The sequence below is a fragment of the Sinocyclocheilus anshuiensis genome, unplaced genomic scaffold, assembly GCF_001515605.1.
Source record: "Sinocyclocheilus anshuiensis isolate Anshui unplaced genomic scaffold, SAMN03320099.WGS_v1.1 scaffold2184, whole genome shotgun sequence".
NCBI classification, from domain to species: Eukaryota; Metazoa; Chordata; class Actinopteri; order Cypriniformes; family Cyprinidae; genus Sinocyclocheilus; species Sinocyclocheilus anshuiensis.
This window is the reverse complement of record NW_015547626.1, coordinates 10,060-27,437: the sequence shown is the minus strand read 5'-3', so window position 1 is coordinate 27,437 and position 17,378 is coordinate 10,060. Positions and strand designations below refer to the sequence as shown.

Sequence of the window (17,378 nt, the reverse complement as noted above, 5' to 3'; positions counted from 1 at the left end):
TATCCTAATGATTTTTGGCATAAAAGAAAAATCAATAATTTTGACCCATACAATGTATTGTTGGCTATTGCTACTGCTTTTGTGCTTCAGGGTCACATATAGTTTTTTCTCCCACCACATATGATTTCCATCACAAAAGTTTTGTTATCCAGTTAAGACAGATGATCCATTTGATCATCATGAGGTCAAAACATAAAAAAAAAAAAAAAGAAATATATGCACAGATGATTTATTTACAATAAGACCTATAACATGCATTGAAATATAATCACATTTTTTACCATCATCGTGTTTTCTCTTTTGTCAGACACCCGACCCACATGGCCCACAGCAGCGATCAGTACACGTCTCTAAACTATCCCGAGGAGAATGACGAAACCAGGAGTGAAGAGTTTGAGTCAGAACTTCACCCAGACGTCACTCACAACCGTTCCACAACCGTCATTCACCAGCATAACACAGTGAGCTACGCCCATCAGACGCCCTTCCCCAGCTGGGACGGCCCCATCAGGGCGGATTCTCCTCACAGCCTGCCCTCCTGCCTCCCGTCTGCCATCTACCACACGCTCTCGGATGAAGGCTCGTTTTTCCCCAGCAGGCCTCACTCTCTGCCGGGCAGCTGTAGTCCGAGTCTGGAGAGTCTGGAGTATCCCAGATCTCTGCGTTCCTTTCCTCCGTCTGCGAACATGTACCACCATCCCTCCCCCTCGTACCCCAACGCTTACCTGCGGCCGCCGTGTTGCGGTCAGTTCGGTCCACCGCCGCGTCACATGATTCCCATCCATCACTGCAGCTCCAGACACGGACATCAGCCGCCCTACAGACCCTCAGGTGCGTTACGTGTAAAAGTTTGGGATTGGGATGATTTTTTAAATGGAAATTCCCAGCTAAAAAAAATATGTTGCAATAATGTTTTTCTAACGTGCCCGTTATTTTATGAAAACGTTATTTCCGAATGTTCTCTGACATTTTCAAAACATTTTTTTTGTGTGTAATATAAGTGTTAAAGGGATAGTTGACCCAAAAATTTTCATTCTGTCATTAATTACTCACCCTCATGTCGTTCCAAACCCGTAAGACCTTCGTTCATCTTCGGAACACGAATTAAGATATTTTTGATGAAATCTGAGAGCTCTCTGACCCTCCCATAGACAGCAACACAACTGAAATGTTCCTAGGTCCAGAAACGTAGCAAGGACATCGGTAAAATAGTCCATGTGACATCAGGGGTTCAACCGTAATTTTTCGAAGCTACGAGAATACTTTTCGTGCACAAAGCAAACAAAAATGACTTTATTCAACAACTCTTCTCCACATCCCGTCTGCAGCGGTGCGCCGCCATTGTGGAAAGAGTATCATGACGCATGCGCTTGCACTCGGCAAGACTCCCGAGCCCGGTGCACCCCCTCCTGTCCGGGGAGAGGGGTCCGAGCTCGGTGTCCAGCCCAGCCAAAAGCGCTCCCCCCGAGTGCTTCTCCCCGTGCTGGGGTAGAATCTATGCTGAAGGTGCGGGGTAGGGGTGGCGGAGGGATGCTGAAAGTCGGGAGATAGTGAAGGTAGGATGTACTTGGTTATTTATAGGAGTTTTCTCTTGTGCTGATTGGATAAATGGTGTAATCACTAATGATGGACTGGCCGTGTTAATTATCTGTGCGTGCTCCTCCTGAAATTTGTTTATAAACATCACTTCACGAGTTCACACTTTCATATAATTAAATAAAGGTTATGCGTATTTGGCGTGCTGTCCAGGGAGAGGGCTCAGAGCTCGGCAAGACTCCCGAGCTCGGGGCACCCTCTCCTGTCCGGGGAGAGGGGTCCGAGCTCGGTGTCCAGCCCGGCCAAAAGCGCTCCCCCAAAGGAGCTGTTTTAAAGCAATTAAAACAGGACAGCAGCCAGATACATGCATTACTACCCCCAAAAATGCAAGGCTTAATGTTAGAGGGGTGCTGGATGTCCTTTGGTATACGTTTATCGCGGCAGTATCTAGGAAGAGAATTTGGCTTCTGTGGGCTGTTGGGATGGCTGGAATGGGGATGGGTCGTTATAGATGGATTAGGTGATGTTAAAGGGGGTTAGCTATGGTGGGTCAGGAGTTCGAGTGAACAGGGATGGACTGGTGTTAAAGGGGACGGCTGATGAGGGTTCGGTGAGCTTCTTTGATATGGAAGCGGTCTGACCCGCATGTAGGTCTTAAAGGCCTCTGGCTTCTGAAAAAAATCTGTGTCCTGATGTTGCTGGCTACGGGTTCCAAGGCGGGAGTGTTCGGAGGGATGGGTAGGGGCGTGGCGGGAGATAGAGAAAAGGAAGCGGTCTGACCCGCATGTAGGTCTTAAAGGCCTCTGGCTTCTGAAAAAAATCTGTGTCCTGATGTTGCTGGCTACGGGTTCCAAGGCGGGAGTGTTCGGAGGGATGGGTAGGGGCGTGGCGGAAGATAGAGAAAAGGAAGGGCAAGCATGCGAGAGGGAGGAGGAAAGATAGCTGCCGGAACCGCTTGCGGAGGCGTGCGCACGCTTGGGATGGCTCCGGGAGCGGAAGAAAGAGGGGGAAAGAGAGGGGGAATGGTGGGCGTTGGGGAAATACAGGTAAGGCTCCTGCGGGAGCAGACACTGCTGCAGCAGTAGGGAAATACGGATGAGGCTCCTGCGGGAGTGGACGGTGCTGCGGAGGTAGGAAGGTACCTGCGAGAGCATTACTTGAGGCAAAGGGGCAATTGAAAAACTCCTGCAGGAGCGGGGTGCTAATGGAGATGGGCAGGGATGGACTAGGGAAAAAGGGGGTGGCTGATGAGGGTTTGGTGGGCTTCCTTGATGTGTGAGCGGTCAGATCAGATGTAGCTTTTAAAGGCTTCTGATGACCAGTGACCGAGTGATTGGATCTGCTGTTGGGAAAGGCCTTATTGAGCCGCTGTGGTGGCTGCGCCTATTCTAAAAGAATGGCTGGAAAAATCATCGGCTGGGATACCGGAAAGGAGTAGAACAGACTTGAGGTGTTTTTGGAACCAAAAACGGGAGACGGGGCGGTTAGAGTCATCTGTAAAAAGAGGGTCGGCAAGTGATTTGGATTGGGATTTCCTGAGCTGAAGGAAGGCTAGGAGGGCTTGGTGTGGGAGTATAGGTGATTGAAGGTTGAAAATATAAATAAAGTGGCCTTTCTTTGTCTGGTCTGTCTTACTTTGCTTTATAAAGAATGACATGGCTTCGTCGTCCAGGACTGCTAGATCGGAAATAGTGGGGTGGATATTCGGGTTAAAGGTGGAAGTGGTAGTGAGCTCGGAGCATCTGAGAAAGCCAAAGAAGGCTAGGATAAACATAACATCGAGCGTACGAGTGGTGTGGATGGAATGGTAACCTCTGCTGAGTGTGGAAATGCATTTAGTCAAGATTTCCGCTTAGATAGCTTTTAATGGAGCTGACTTGGAGGTTTTTGTTAATGTTGAGGTGTGATATAAATGAAGTGATAGAGAGTAGGGAAAAATCGGGGAACGGCAGGTTATAGGCAGAATGGAATGCTTTAAAGCATTTCCATGCTGTTAAATAGGATTGCAGGGTTCTGGGGGAAACGGCTTGAAAAATAGAATCAAGGGAAGCCTCGAATAAGGAGGTACTGGGGTTGGGCGTGGTTCCGCCTCTGGTGCCAACAGCCTGAATTTCTGAAAGGCAAAACGAGAGAGAGAGTCAGCTATTTGGTTTTTGGAACCGGGAATGTGTTTTGCGGTTATGATGAACTGGTCGCAAGCCGAGATCCAAATTAGACGTCTTAGCAAAGGCATTAAGGCGGGTGAATGAGAACAGCCTTTATTAATGCAGTGTTCGGTAGCCTCGTTGTCGCAGTGAATAACGATGCTGGTGGTGGACCACTCTTTTCCCCACAAAAAGGCTGCCACGACTATAGGATATAGCTCGAAAAATGCTGAGGATATTAGCGGCTGAGGTAAATCTAACAGCTGGGAGGGCCACGTAGAAGCAAACCAGCGGTTTTGGTAAAATCCTCCGAAACCGACGGAGGGGGCGGCGTCGGTAAATAATTGGATGTCAACGGGAGAAGAAACCAAATCGCTGTAAAAAAAAAGGATAAGCCGTTCCATTGTTTAAGGAAGGAAATCCACAGACTGAGCTCGTCTCGGCATGAATTGGTTATAGATATTTTATCATCTAGCTCGTGAACGGAGGACACAAGAGAGAGGAGGTGAGAGATGAAGGGATCATTCCTTGCGGAATGATCCGCATCGCGAAATTTAGATGACCGAGCACGGATAGCAGCTCACGTTTGGAGCAGTTTGGGTTGGCTAAGAGAGTGGAAGCCACCAGAATCGTTCTGTCGATTTTTTCCTTGGGTAGAGAAGCTTGGAACCTTTGTGAATCTAGGTTGATTCCCAAAAATTCGATGGAAGTGCTTGGGCCTGAAGTTTTGTCTTGAGCGAGGGGAATCCCGAGCTCTGCGAAAACCTTTTGCGTTGTCGAAAGGTTCGCTGCTGGGATGGAGTCGGGGGGTGATATAATTAAAAAATCGTCTAAGAGATGGATTTAGTAGGGTACGGCGTAATTGTTGGAGAGGATCCAGCAAATTGCTTCTGATAACATGTCGAAAAATGTTGGGCTGCTTCTGCAGCCGAATGTGAGGCGGACGGAAAAGTAAAATTTTTAGCGCCAACAGATGCCGAATAAGTGCCAAAATTCTGGATGGATGGGCGTCACCTTAAAGGCAGAGGTGATGTCAACTTTGGCCATCCAAGTGATTATAAGGCGTTTTTTACCAGAAAATTTTCTGGTAGCTATGCCTATGGGACTAACACGGAAAATGTTAAAGGGGGGGACGGAAAAAGGGCCGATCAAAAAATTTTCGTCGGTTTCTTTCTTAATTAGAAGATCGACCACTTCGGGTTCGGCGAGAGCGGACTGAAGATTGGGGCAGATGAGGCTTTGTAATGATTGAAAGTGATGGCGAATTCGGAAAATGATAGAATATGAGTTTGAATATTTGCTGTGTTTTTTAAGGTGACTGAAAATTCGCCGCAGTCAATTTGGCGGTCGGTGGACGAAGGCGAAATAGGAGACAGAATTGAAAAAAGATCTACGTCCACACCTGAGAGAATTTGGTTCCGAATGTTGCTGGATACAGGGGGAGGGTCCAGGGCGAGAGCGTTTGGTGGCATAGGTAGGGGCGTGGCAGTGGACAGACAGTAGGATGAGCGGGAGAAAGAGCAGGAAAGAGAGAGGGAATAACGGGCGCCAGAACCTGCACCATTAGCGGGGGCGGCCTCACGCCTTCGTCGGCTCCGGGAGTGGGCAAAACATAGGGAAGAAGGGGGGAATGGGGGGCGCCGGAGCCTGCGCCATTAGCGGAGGCGGCCCCACGCTTTGGTCGGTCCCGGGGGTGGGAAAAACATAGGGAAGAAGAGATGGAATGGTGGGCGTCGGAGCTTTTGCTGCTAGTGTGGCCCCGGTTTGTTTTGTCCTTAGCTTTGGACGGAGGAGTGGGGATTGGAGGTGGCGCCCCCGCCTGGAGCGAAGCGTAGAGGGCTTGTAGCTCCGCCTTGTTCAGATGGTGAGGAACAAGGATGCCGCGTTTGAGAGCGCTTGGCGTAACTTTGTCACGGTCCATTTCTCCGTAGCTGGAGCGAAGGAGAGAGCCGAGGCATAGGAGGACGCTGGAGAAGGTGGCTGACGCCTGGAAGGTGAGGGTGAAGGAAAATCTCGGCATCTGGAGGTATGAGTGGCGGCGATGCGGGAAGGCCGGCGGCCCCGAGGTGCAGCCGCGGGCTCAGTTGAGGTGTCCTGCGGAGCGCTGGTGTGCTGAACGTCGGCTGTAGACGCGGAGGAGCTGTGCTGTCAAAGGTGTTGTCCTCTGGGAACAGTTCAATTTTAGACATAATGCGGCGATTGGATGCACCAATGCTGAAAGTCGAGAGATAGCAAGGTAGGATGTACTTGGTTATTTATAGGAGTTTTCTCTTGTGCTGATTGGATAAATGGTGTAATCACTAATGATGGACTGGCCGTGTTAATTATCTATATTTTGTGAAACAGAAAGGTTCTTCAGATGTTAAAGGTTCTTTATGGAACCATTTAGACAAAAAAGGTTCTTCGAGTGTGCTTCTGCATCATGTAAACAACGCATGCGCATGGCGCTGCTGCTTACGTTAACACGCAACATGTGTCGTTTACATGATGCAGAAACAAGCGCATACATCGTGATACTCTTTCCACAATGGCGGCGCACAGCTGCAGACGGGATCAGGAAACCTCAGGTGAATGTGCTTGACCTTTGAGCCCTCAGATGGCATTGCATAAGAAACCATCATGCTGCGCTGTTAAATATAGCCACATGGTCTCAGGAGTACTTCAGAAAACTGCTGTCACTTAACACAGTCTGCTGCTGCATCAAGAAATGCAACTTGAATCTCTTTTACTCGAGGAGAAAGTTATACATCAATTCTATGCAGCGATGCTGCCGGGTTCTCTGGGCCAGAGCTCATCTCAGATAGTCTAAAAGACAGTGGGAATGTGTGCTGTGCTCAGATGAGTCCCCATTTCAACTTGTTTCCGGGAAAAATGGATTTCGAGTTCTCAGTCCCAAAGACCAAAGGGACCATCCAGACTTTCATTAGCGACAGAAGCAAAAGCAAACATCTGTCATGGTATGGGGGTGCAGCAGAACAATCAGCATGGGTGACTGGCATATGTGCGACTGTATCATTGACACGGAGGCATATATTGGGATTGTACAGAGATATATACTGCCGTCAAGATGATGTCTTTCATGGGAAGTCCATGGTTATTAAATCAAGACAATGCAAGCTCTCATTCTGCATGTGCTACAACAGAATGGTTTCGTAGAGACAGAGTGTATGTGTAAGGGGGAAACCCGGGGGGGGGTCGGCGGGGGGAAGCCCCCCCCCCCCATCTGAGGGTTATCCCCCCTAAAAATGATTAAGAACCACACAGTGTATTGTAAATAACAATGTTTTATACTTTGTAAGTAGTAAAACAACACAAACGCAAACGAGGCAAAAATGCATTTTGCCTCACAGTGCAGTGGTTTTCCTGCGGAATTGGGCTACTTTAACACTGTTGCCGCGGGTTGTTTTTCATGTTCGCGGGTTGAATCGACCCCAATAACGTGATATTTAGCCCGTGGAATGCGAATTTTCATTGCAGATCATCATCCAGTCTGTCTGGAATGACATGAAGAAACAGAACAAACTGAGACAGACTCAATCCAGAAGAACTGTGTCTCCAAGATGCTTCAAGAAAGCTACCTGCAAAGCTACAGCACTGTTAAAAGTTTTAGGCACTTGTGTAAAAATGCTGTAAAATGAGGATGCTGTCAAAAATAATGTCATAAATAGATTTTCTTTATCAATTAACTTCTATTAACTAAATTAAATCAACATTTGGTGTGAGCATCCTTTGCGTTTAAAGCAGCTTTTGCTCTTGGTGCACTTGAGCAGAGTTTCTCAGGGAGCTTTGCAGGTAGGTTTCTTGAAGCATCTTGGAGACACAGTTCTTCTGGATTTAGTTTCAGTTTGTTCTGTTTCTTCATGTCATTCCAGACAGAAACATTGCTAGCCTATATGTGGTTATTTTATATTCTGAATCTGCATTTTTGTTTTCATTCACAGGCCTGATGCAGTACAGACAAATGGACACACGCTTCTCTGAAAAGTGAGTCCCGTAGCGTCATATTACAATAACTGAAACTCAGTTATGGTCCAGAAACAAAAGACATTTTGCTTTTTAAATCAGAATGAACCTGGAAAAGAAAGAGTCATTCATGCTGAAAAATGAAGGCTTGCAAACTTTATGATCTGCTCATGCATTGTACATGCTTTCTGTACGTGTGTGTCTTCAGTGGAAATGCATCTGTGAACTCCAGACAGGCCAGTCAGTGTATCACACACCTGCCACAGGAACAGAGTGAGTACTACTTCCTGTCCACACATCAACACAGCCAAAGCACAGGCAATGACATGGATAGCAGCGTCAGAAATGAACTTTTCCATTAAGGTGAAATATTTGCCCCCTGGTATTGATTTATACATTCCTAAGGGCAATTTTTATAATTACTTTATTCATTTATCTTTGTTGTCTTTGATTGGTTACATTTAACCAATTAATTAAATCAGTCAGAATAATTTAAACTGTTACAAAAAAAATTTTTTTTTAAATTGTATATAAACTATAGGCTACATTTAAAAGACAGAGACTCGATACAGAGTAGGAATGCAACATTGCAACAAAAATCATTATTGTCAATTATTGCTCTTGATATTATAAGTGATTATTAATGTTGATTAATAGAATATATAAAAAGGTTTTGTAACGTCATATTCTCGCTATACAGACAAACATGTCGGTTCATGACGTAATTTAAAGCAAGTTATGCAAAATCTCCCATTATAATAACTGAAGCTGCAAAGTTAATCTCTTAATTTCTGCATTTCGCTGTTTACGATGAGAACATTTGCGAGCGTGCAGAATTCGTGCACTCTTCAAAACACCAGCGGTTTCAGCGTTGACTAATCTAAACGCCTCTGATTGGCCCATAGCATTCATAAGCTCAACAGAAACACGTGTGATTGGTTATAAAGCTCAACGATGCAAAAAACAATGTGTAAAAGTCAGTCTGATGCAACGCAGATCTAAAATAATGCCATGAATTGACACTTTTCATTCACTTTTACATTTCATTTCAAGCGCAACAGCCATGATAGATTTAGATTTTTTTTTTTAATGAATTTAATTTAATTTATGGGGCTTTTTAAATTTATTTTGTAAGCATTTTTGCCCTCATTAATTTCCGATCCTGATGTATAGTAATTATTATAAGGTCATTTCATGCAAAAGAGGAAAAATACAGTGCAAGGTTTCATATTCGTTTTGAGGCGGTTTGACCTACTCTTTCAAGTGTGTCGCGTGTTTTTTTCTCCACACAGGGAAAGTTTTTGTCACGTACGAGGCCGACAGTGAAGAGCATTTGAAGGAGATCATTAAGTTTGTGTCTTTGCTGAGGAACAACGGCTTTGACACGCATGTACAGATCATTATACAGTTTCCGGTTTAATCTAGCTGTAGTTTTGTGGGTTTGGATTGATTCTTGTGTCTTTGTGCACAGATTGATGTTTTCGAGCAGCAGCTGAACAGCATCAGTAAGATCGACTGCATGGAGCGATATCTCAATGAGGTAAACATGCAGAGACCGGAAGTGATGTCATCATCATCATCTAAACAGCTACAGTTACAGCGTCTCTCTCTCCCTGCAGAAAGATTACCTGATCATCATCATCATCAGCCTGAGGTATTACGAGACCATATCAGGCATGAATACCAGTGTGGAGGGCGACGAGAGAACGTCAAACACTGTGTACATCCACAAACAGGTCCCAATATAACCCTCACTTACTAAAATACAAGCTCTGCTTTCATTTATTATTATTGATAATACTTTTGCTGATCCCAATAGAGTTTAGGAAATACTGAATGGATTAAATAATAATAATTAATAATACACAATACTACTACTACTACTAATAATAATAATAATTATTATTATTAATAATACTTTTTTTTTTCCAGTAGTTTAGTGTGAGCATGCAATGTGATATTTTAATAGGCACAAAAATGCAATGCACTTGCAAATATTGAATGCATTGAAAAAAAAAGTTATTATTGTGTTTTTATGAATTATTATTATTATTAATAATAATAGTAATAATACGTTTGCTGATTCCAATAGTTTGAATGCATTAAAATAATAACAAAAACAACAACAACAACTACAATAATAATAATAATACTTTTGCTAATTCCAACAGAACTTAGCATGGGCGAGCAATGTGATATTTTAATAAGCATAAAAATGCATTGCACACACAATTATCAAATGCAATAAAATAATAACAACAACAACAACAATTTATTATTATTAATACTTTTTCTAATTCCAATAGATTTTAATGTGAGCATGCAATATATTTTAATAAGTATAAAAAGCATTGCACACACAAATACAGAATTTTATAAAATAATAACAATAATATTATAATTATTAATACTTTTGCTAATTCCAATAGAGTTTACTGTGAGCATGTGATATTTTAATAAGAACAAAAATAAATTGCACGCACAAATAATGAATGCATTAAAATAATAGCAATTATTATTATTAGCAGTAGTAGTAGTGTATTATTAATAATAATAATACTTTTTTATTAAATTAAACTATTTTAATGAAGTTGCTCATACGTTTTGAATAAAATAATTTCTTGGCTGAAATATTTCACCGAGGTCATTGCAATGCATTCTGGGATTGCATGGGCTGCCTTAGTCAAAACAAGCATAATAATATAATTGCGAGGGTTCGGTTAAGGGAGAGTGTCGCTCTGGTTACGTCTGTTAGCTTATAGTGTAAAAACACACCATCTGTAGTTTTTGTGACACTGCTGATGTGTTTGATTGCCTCCATCAGCTGCAGAGTGAATTCATTCAGAACGGCTGCAGGAACTACAGGTTCATTCCTATTCTGTTCCCGGGGGCTAAAAAGGTTTGTGAAATTCAACAGACACTGCAATTTTCCCTCAAGCATTTCAGCGAATCAAAGCATGTTTGTAAGCTCATTACAGCACTAAACCGGTTAATCTAGTCCCACATTCTCTACACTTCACAGAGCAATGTACTGAACTGTAGAATCATGGTTCGTGAAGCAAAATATCAATCTCATTTCAGCTTCTGTAGGATTTTCAGCGTTTCTCACTGAAGCAGGACCTGTTTTCTTCTCGTTCTCAGTGTTACATTCCCACCTGGCTGCAAAACACGCACGTCTACAGCTGGCCGAAAGACCGGGATGATATTCTGCGCAGGTTAATGCGTGTGGAGAAATACAACCCTCCTCCCATCGGCCCTCTGCCGACCATAGTCTCCATTCCCCTTTAGAGCAGTGCTTCAAATCACATACTAACATACTACTTGACCAATGACCTGGAACTGATACAATCTTTGTTTTTGACTTGTGTGATCAGACTGCTGAAAGTTAAAGTAACAGTTCACCCAAAAATTAAAACATGCAGAAAATGTGCTCACCCTCAGGCCATCTGAGATTAGGATGAGTTTGTGTCTTCATCAGATTTGGAGAAATGCAGCATTGTATCAGTGTCTCAGCAAAGGATGCTCTGCAGTGAATGGGTGCCGTCAGAATGAGAGTCCAAACAGCTGATAAAAACATCACAATAATCCACAAGTAATCCACAGCCCTCCAGTCCATCAGTTAACATCTGGAGAAGACAAAAGCTGAAACAAATCCATCATTAGATGTTTTTAACTTCAAACTGTTGCTTCTGGTCAAAATATGAGTCCATAATCCATAATAACGCCTCCTCCGGTGAAAAAGTACATCTCCTGTTGTCTCTCACATCAAAATCCAGCCACATATGTGTTTAGAGCTGTTTAAACGGTGCTTGATCTGTGCAGATTTCTCTCCTGATTCACACCAGAACACTTTTTCACTGGAGGAAGAGTTATTATGGATTATGGACTCATATTTTAGTTAAAAACATCTTAATGATGGATTTGTTTCTTCACAAGATGTTAACTGATGGACTGGAGTGCTGTGGATTACTTGTGGATTATTGTGATGTTTTTATCAGCTGTTTGGACTCTCATTCTGACGGCACCCATTCACTGCAGAGCATCCATTGCTGAGACACTGATGCAATGCTACATTTCTACAAATCTGATGAAGAACCACAACGTCACATACTTCCATTTGAAACATTTATCATTGCATACTGCAACCTTTTCCTTATTATTTTTTATGAAATTACCATTTGAAGAAGCTTTTTACACTTTTTTTTTTTAACTATTTTGTGACATTTGAGTTTGTTTCTATTAAACTGTGACCTGTAAAAGCTACTGTAAAAAGAAACACAGTAGCAGATTATTCTCTTATTGTTATAATAATAATAATAATCAGATGTTTTGGTACTTTGTCAGTCTTCTGCATTGAAAACAAATATATGCACATTTATTTATAGTGTTACAGTTCTCAATTTTTTCATTTTTTATAGTTTTTCCTGTGAAGAGAGAGTCTAAGATTCATCTTTCCATCCATGCATTATTTTTATTGTACGTTCCGAAAATATTTTATGAATTAAAGAATTAAATCTAATAAAATAATGCAATAATATATCCTTTTTTAATAATAATATTTCTTAGAAATATACAACTCACTGTCTTTCAAGATTTATCTTTTGAGATATATATTTTTATTGTACTTTCTGAAAATCTTTCATGAATTAAATCTAATAAAATAATGCAATGCATCATTTAATAACAATATTTCATTCAAAAGCATTTAACTCACTGCGCCTCTCTAGTTTGATCTTTTGAGCTGTATATACTGTCATTTTCACTGTACTTTCTCAACATAGTTTATGAATTAAATCTAAAAATTAATGCAATGAAAATACTTCGTTATTTAATAATAATATTTTTTATTATTATAACATACCCTCAGTTTTATGTGCAGAATTGGAATAGCGGATGAACATTAATATCTGTAACAGAGATGCAGTGTTTATTTTAACAAGGACAATATTCATGTTTCAATTCGACAGCAAAAAACCATTCTCGTAGCTCAAAACTAACATTCACATTAAATTAATAAATAATAACAAAACGGAAATGATTCCCACAAACCTAGTGTTGGACAAAACAGTCACTATCATACAGCAGATTAGTATTCTAGATCATTTTTTCCATTTTGACCTATTGCATTTAATAAACTCACAAAGACCTGACGTACCGATGAAACAACCCTCATCTGCACATTTGCACAGCTTTCGCTTCAAAATCACAGTAAAACCTGTCAGACGCCCCACACTTAACAGCTGATCATCACGGCTTAAAGTAATGCACGTAAAATAAAAACATGGCAAAAACAGCAGTTAAAAAAAACACTCGTATATCTTCACGTCGTCCGCTTTTGGCCACGTTTTAAGTGTGTTTAGTAACAGATCAGACGTTGTGCGGTATGTACAGCTTCAGTCCGCGGCACAGCGCTGCTAGTTGAACATGATGGATTCGGGATCCTGGTTCATCATATGTGCCATGTGTCGCAGAACATCCTTCTTAGTAATGATTCCCAGCAAACGTCTGATGTGAGACAGAGAGAGAGTAGATGATTTAGTCATCAAACCTCTGATTAGCTGATTAGACACAACTCATGCTTTAGAAGGGGATTTTTTTATCACATCCGTTTGCCTCATTTGACCCATTAAAATGAAGTCTATATAATATACACTTATCCAAAAGTTTGGGGTTGGTTAGATTTTTTAATGTTTTTGCATTTATTAAAAAAAAATACATTAAAAATTGTAAAATATTATTGCAATTTAAAATAGCAGTTTTCTATGTGAATATCTGTTAAACTGTAATTTATTTCTGTGATGCGCAGCTGAATTTTCAGCATCATTAGTCAGTCTTCGGTGTCACATGATCCTTCAGAAATCATTCTAATATGCTGATTTGCTGCTCAAGAAACATTTCTGATTATTATCAACGTTGAAAACAATTGTGCTGCACAGTATTTCTGTGGAAACTGTGATGCATTTTATTTTTAACGATTCACAGATGAATAGAAAGTTCAAAAGAACAGCATTTATTTGAAATAGAAATCTTTTAGAACATTATAAATGTCTTTACTGCCACTTTTGATCAGTTTAATGCACACTTGATAAAAAAGTATTAATTTCTTAAAAAAAAACACTTTACAGCAATGTCTCATTTGTTAACATTAGTTAATGCATTAACTAACATGAACTAACGATGAACAATATATTTTACAACATTTATTAATAAAATGTTCATGTTAGTTCACAGTACATTAACTAATGTTAACAGATACAACTTTAAATTTGAATAATGTATTAGTAAATGTTGAATTTAAGATATTCATGTTAATGTAGTTAACTTACATTAACAAATTAAACCGTATTGTATATAGTGTTACCAAGAAATTACTTACTGACCCCCAACTTTCGAACAGTAGGGTATACAATTAAATTTATGATATACAAAATTAACTGTCTCTAAAAAAAAAACTCCTCTGAAACAAGGAATGATAAACATAACACTGGTCAGTTTTGTGCACAGTAGCCCCACCCACAGTGAAATCTAATTGGCCATGGCTTGCATATATTAAACATTAAATAGGTAGAGTGACTAAACTAACTCAGATTCTAACATATGTGACCTGTGCTGGCAAAATGAGTCACAATGAGCATATTTTCAAAAATTAGTTTTTTATTGTCACATTCTCCATTAAAAGACCTTCAAAATGATATATGGTTTTTGGAATCTGATGAAAAATGACCGAGCTACACCTGTTTGAAGTCGATGCAAAGTCAGTTCTGAGAAAACTCAAGTTGAAGTCTTCTGAAGGTTCCAAAGCAAAATCAGCAAGCAACATTGCATCATTTCCTCCACTTCCTTTCTTAATGATGATTCTTCCTTTTATAGACAAGATAATTGAAAAGGTAGTTTTTAATCAGCTGAACAAATACACACCGGTCCTCAGGTCCTTACACTGGCTTCCAGTTATATTTAGGATTGATTTTAAAGTACTTTTACTTGTTTATATATCACTCAATGGCCTAGGAGCTAAATACATTGCAGATATGTTCACTGAATATAAACCTAACAGACCACTCAGATCATTAGGATCGAGTCAGTTAGAAATACCAGGGGTTCACACAAAACAAGGGGAATTTGCTTTTGGCTATTATGCCGCCCGCAGTTGGAATCAGCTTCCAGAAGAGATCAGATGTTCTAAAACATTAGTCACATTTAAATCTAGACTCAAAACTCATCTGTTTAGCTGTGCTTTTATTGAATGAGCACTGTGCGATGTCCGAACTGATTGCACTATATTTTATGTATAATCGTTTTCTATTCTTAACCGTTTTAAATTCATTTTAAACCTCTTAAATCAATGTTTTAATCATTTTCAAAGTTTTTAAATTCCTTGTTTTATTGTTGTGATTATTTTTTTCTTGTCTTTTATGTAAAGCACTTTGAATTACCATTGTGTATGAAATGTGCTATATAAATAAACTTGCCTTGCCTAATATTAATTACTATATTAATAATCACAATATAGCCGTTTTTATTTTATCTTTGTTACTAAAATAAGAACAGATGCAAAAAACAACAATAGAACAAATATAAGAAACAAATAGTGCATTACTTTTTTCATTTTACATCTAAACAAAAGCATTCAAGTAAGAAAAACAAAATAATCAAATGTAAAAATTAGTGCTGTCAAACTCGCGATTACTTATGATTATGTGTACTGTGTATGTCTATTATGTATATATAAATACAAACACATGCATGTATATATTTAAGAAAATTATATGTTTATATATTAAATATATTATATATAATATAAAATATATTATATATAATATAAAATATAAGATTATTAAAACTACAAAAGCAGTTCAATCAAGAGCAGCAATCTTTTATTTTTAGATTAATATTAATGAGACAGAAGGCCTAGTAAGTCCTACTGTAATGCACGGATCTAATATTACGTTACACATCAGATGTTTTCCCCAACAGCATTCACTTAAGACATAACAGATTATGTTTGCATGAATAACCTACTTAAATACTGTAATTCTGTGTATAAAGTATGTGTAGCCTATAATTTATCGGGATAGATATTCCTATCCTGAGCGCGTTCTCAACAGCAGGCGCGTGACGCGTCTTCTTCTTCTTCTTCTTGCTTTACGGCAGATTGCAGAATTATAAGTGAATTACTGCCACCTATCTCTCAAATCGACCATTGACACTCCTAATTGAGATTGTAGATAGCGTGTCAATGGTCCATTTGGGAGATGGGTGGCGGTAATGCACTTATAATTCTGCAATCCACCTGAGGTATTCGGCCAATCACAACTCACTGGATAGCTGGCCAATCAGAGCACCCTTAAACCGCATAAACACATTTCATTACACCAAATACACAAAATAATGTTCTTTTTAGCAGCATCATATGACCCCTTTAAAAATCTTTGTTTGTGTTCTACTGAAGAAACAAAGTCACCTACATCTTGGATGCCCTGAGGGTAAGCAGATAAACATCACAAATTTCATTTTTGGGTGAACTATCCCTTTAAGACTGGTTTTCCAGGTGCTCCAGGGTCACAAATTAGTCAGCGGCAAGTGAGTACTCCTCTCAGAAAACGTACAAATAAAGATAATTTTAGATGTTTAATTACTATTTGGAGCATTAGGATCGCTAGACGAGGGCTTAAGGAACTAATTTTTGTTAAAAACCTGTCATTTTTCACTTTTTTTGTCTGCTCAAAATTAGCCAGCACGGGTCACATGATCTGCAGCTGTATCATCATTAGTGGTCTAAACAGACGGTGTGTAGGCTCTCACCCGCTGCGTGTGACCAGACACTGGCGCAGGCCCAGCTTGCGGAAGATGTCCACCACCGTCTCCATGGGCGTGTGGTCAGTGACGGTGAAGGGACTGAGGTTCAGGATGCGTCTGAGTTTGAGCGGCTGCGGGTTCGACGCGGGAATCTGCGGAGCGTCTTCAGTGAAATGCACCACAGAGTTACTGACGACCCCGTCCTGCTTCTGACGCGCGTTCTCTGAGAAACACACACAGAACATCATTCAGCATCAACACCTGGACTGCAATGATGACGACGTGTGATGAACAAGCAAGCAAGAATTTGTTGTTTCGTGTCATTAAATTAGTTTTCATGAGGAGAAAAAAATGCAGTTTTGAGAGCTGTTTGAAATGTTTGAAACTCAATGAATCAATTAAAACATATTACAGTAATAAAACCAAAAATACAGTAAAAACAACACTGACATATTACAATTAATTACAAAAGAACCATTTATATATTGATAAAGGAAAATAATATATATAATTCAATATAAAATAATAAATGCAGACTTGGTGAGCAGTAGAGACTTCTTTCAAAAACATTAATAAACCTTAATTATTGAAAACGTTTTGCAAAGTAGTGCATATAATTAGTTAAATGAACACATAAACTGCTATTTTATAAATAGCAATTTTTTGATGTATTTTACTTCTTGCATTAAACATTATGATTGTCACTTGAATGAAACTTTACTATATATATATATATATATATATATATATATATATATATATTCTATTATTACTTTTTGTAATGTCTATTCAATGTTTTTCTCATTTAACAGTAATGATTTGAAATTATCTTTTGGGGGGTAATTTTTCAGCCCAAATTGATATGTAATTAATTTGCAATTAAACTGATTAATTAATCGGTACATCAAGTAATAAGATTAAACATTTCAATCGTCTGCG

At 39.8% G+C, this 17,378-nt stretch overlaps 2 protein-coding genes across 2 annotated transcripts in view; one reads left to right on the top strand and one right to left on the bottom strand.

Moving 5' to 3' along the window:
• The window catches only part of LOC107701789 (uncharacterized), a 14,628-nt gene extending 3,548 nt beyond the window's left edge, over window positions 1-11,080 (top strand). The window contains exons 2-9 of the mRNA XM_016503899.1: window positions 308-831; window positions 7,622-7,664; window positions 7,852-7,916; window positions 8,936-9,033; window positions 9,115-9,183; window positions 9,263-9,379; window positions 10,468-10,542; window positions 10,785-11,080. Of these exons, the coding sequence (XP_016359385.1) occupies window positions 321-831; window positions 7,622-7,664; window positions 7,852-7,916; window positions 8,936-9,033; window positions 9,115-9,183; window positions 9,263-9,379; window positions 10,468-10,542; window positions 10,785-10,931 (1,125 nt within the window). The 5' untranslated portion in view covers window positions 308-320 and the 3' untranslated portion in view covers window positions 10,932-11,080. The remainder of the gene's footprint in view (window positions 1-307; window positions 832-7,621; window positions 7,665-7,851; window positions 7,917-8,935; window positions 9,034-9,114; window positions 9,184-9,262; window positions 9,380-10,467; window positions 10,543-10,784) is intronic.
• A 1,402-nt stretch (window positions 11,081-12,482) lies between these two features.
• LOC107701788 (H(+)/Cl(-) exchange transporter 4-like) overlaps window positions 12,483-17,378 on the bottom strand; it is a 13,665-nt gene continuing 8,769 nt past the window's right edge. The window contains exons 4-5 of the mRNA XM_016503898.1: window positions 16,446-16,662; window positions 12,483-13,148 (exon numbers count right to left, since the gene is read on the bottom strand). Coding sequence (XP_016359384.1) covers window positions 13,058-13,148; window positions 16,446-16,662 — 308 coding nt within the window. The 3' untranslated portion in view covers window positions 12,483-13,057. The remainder of the gene's footprint in view (window positions 13,149-16,445; window positions 16,663-17,378) is intronic.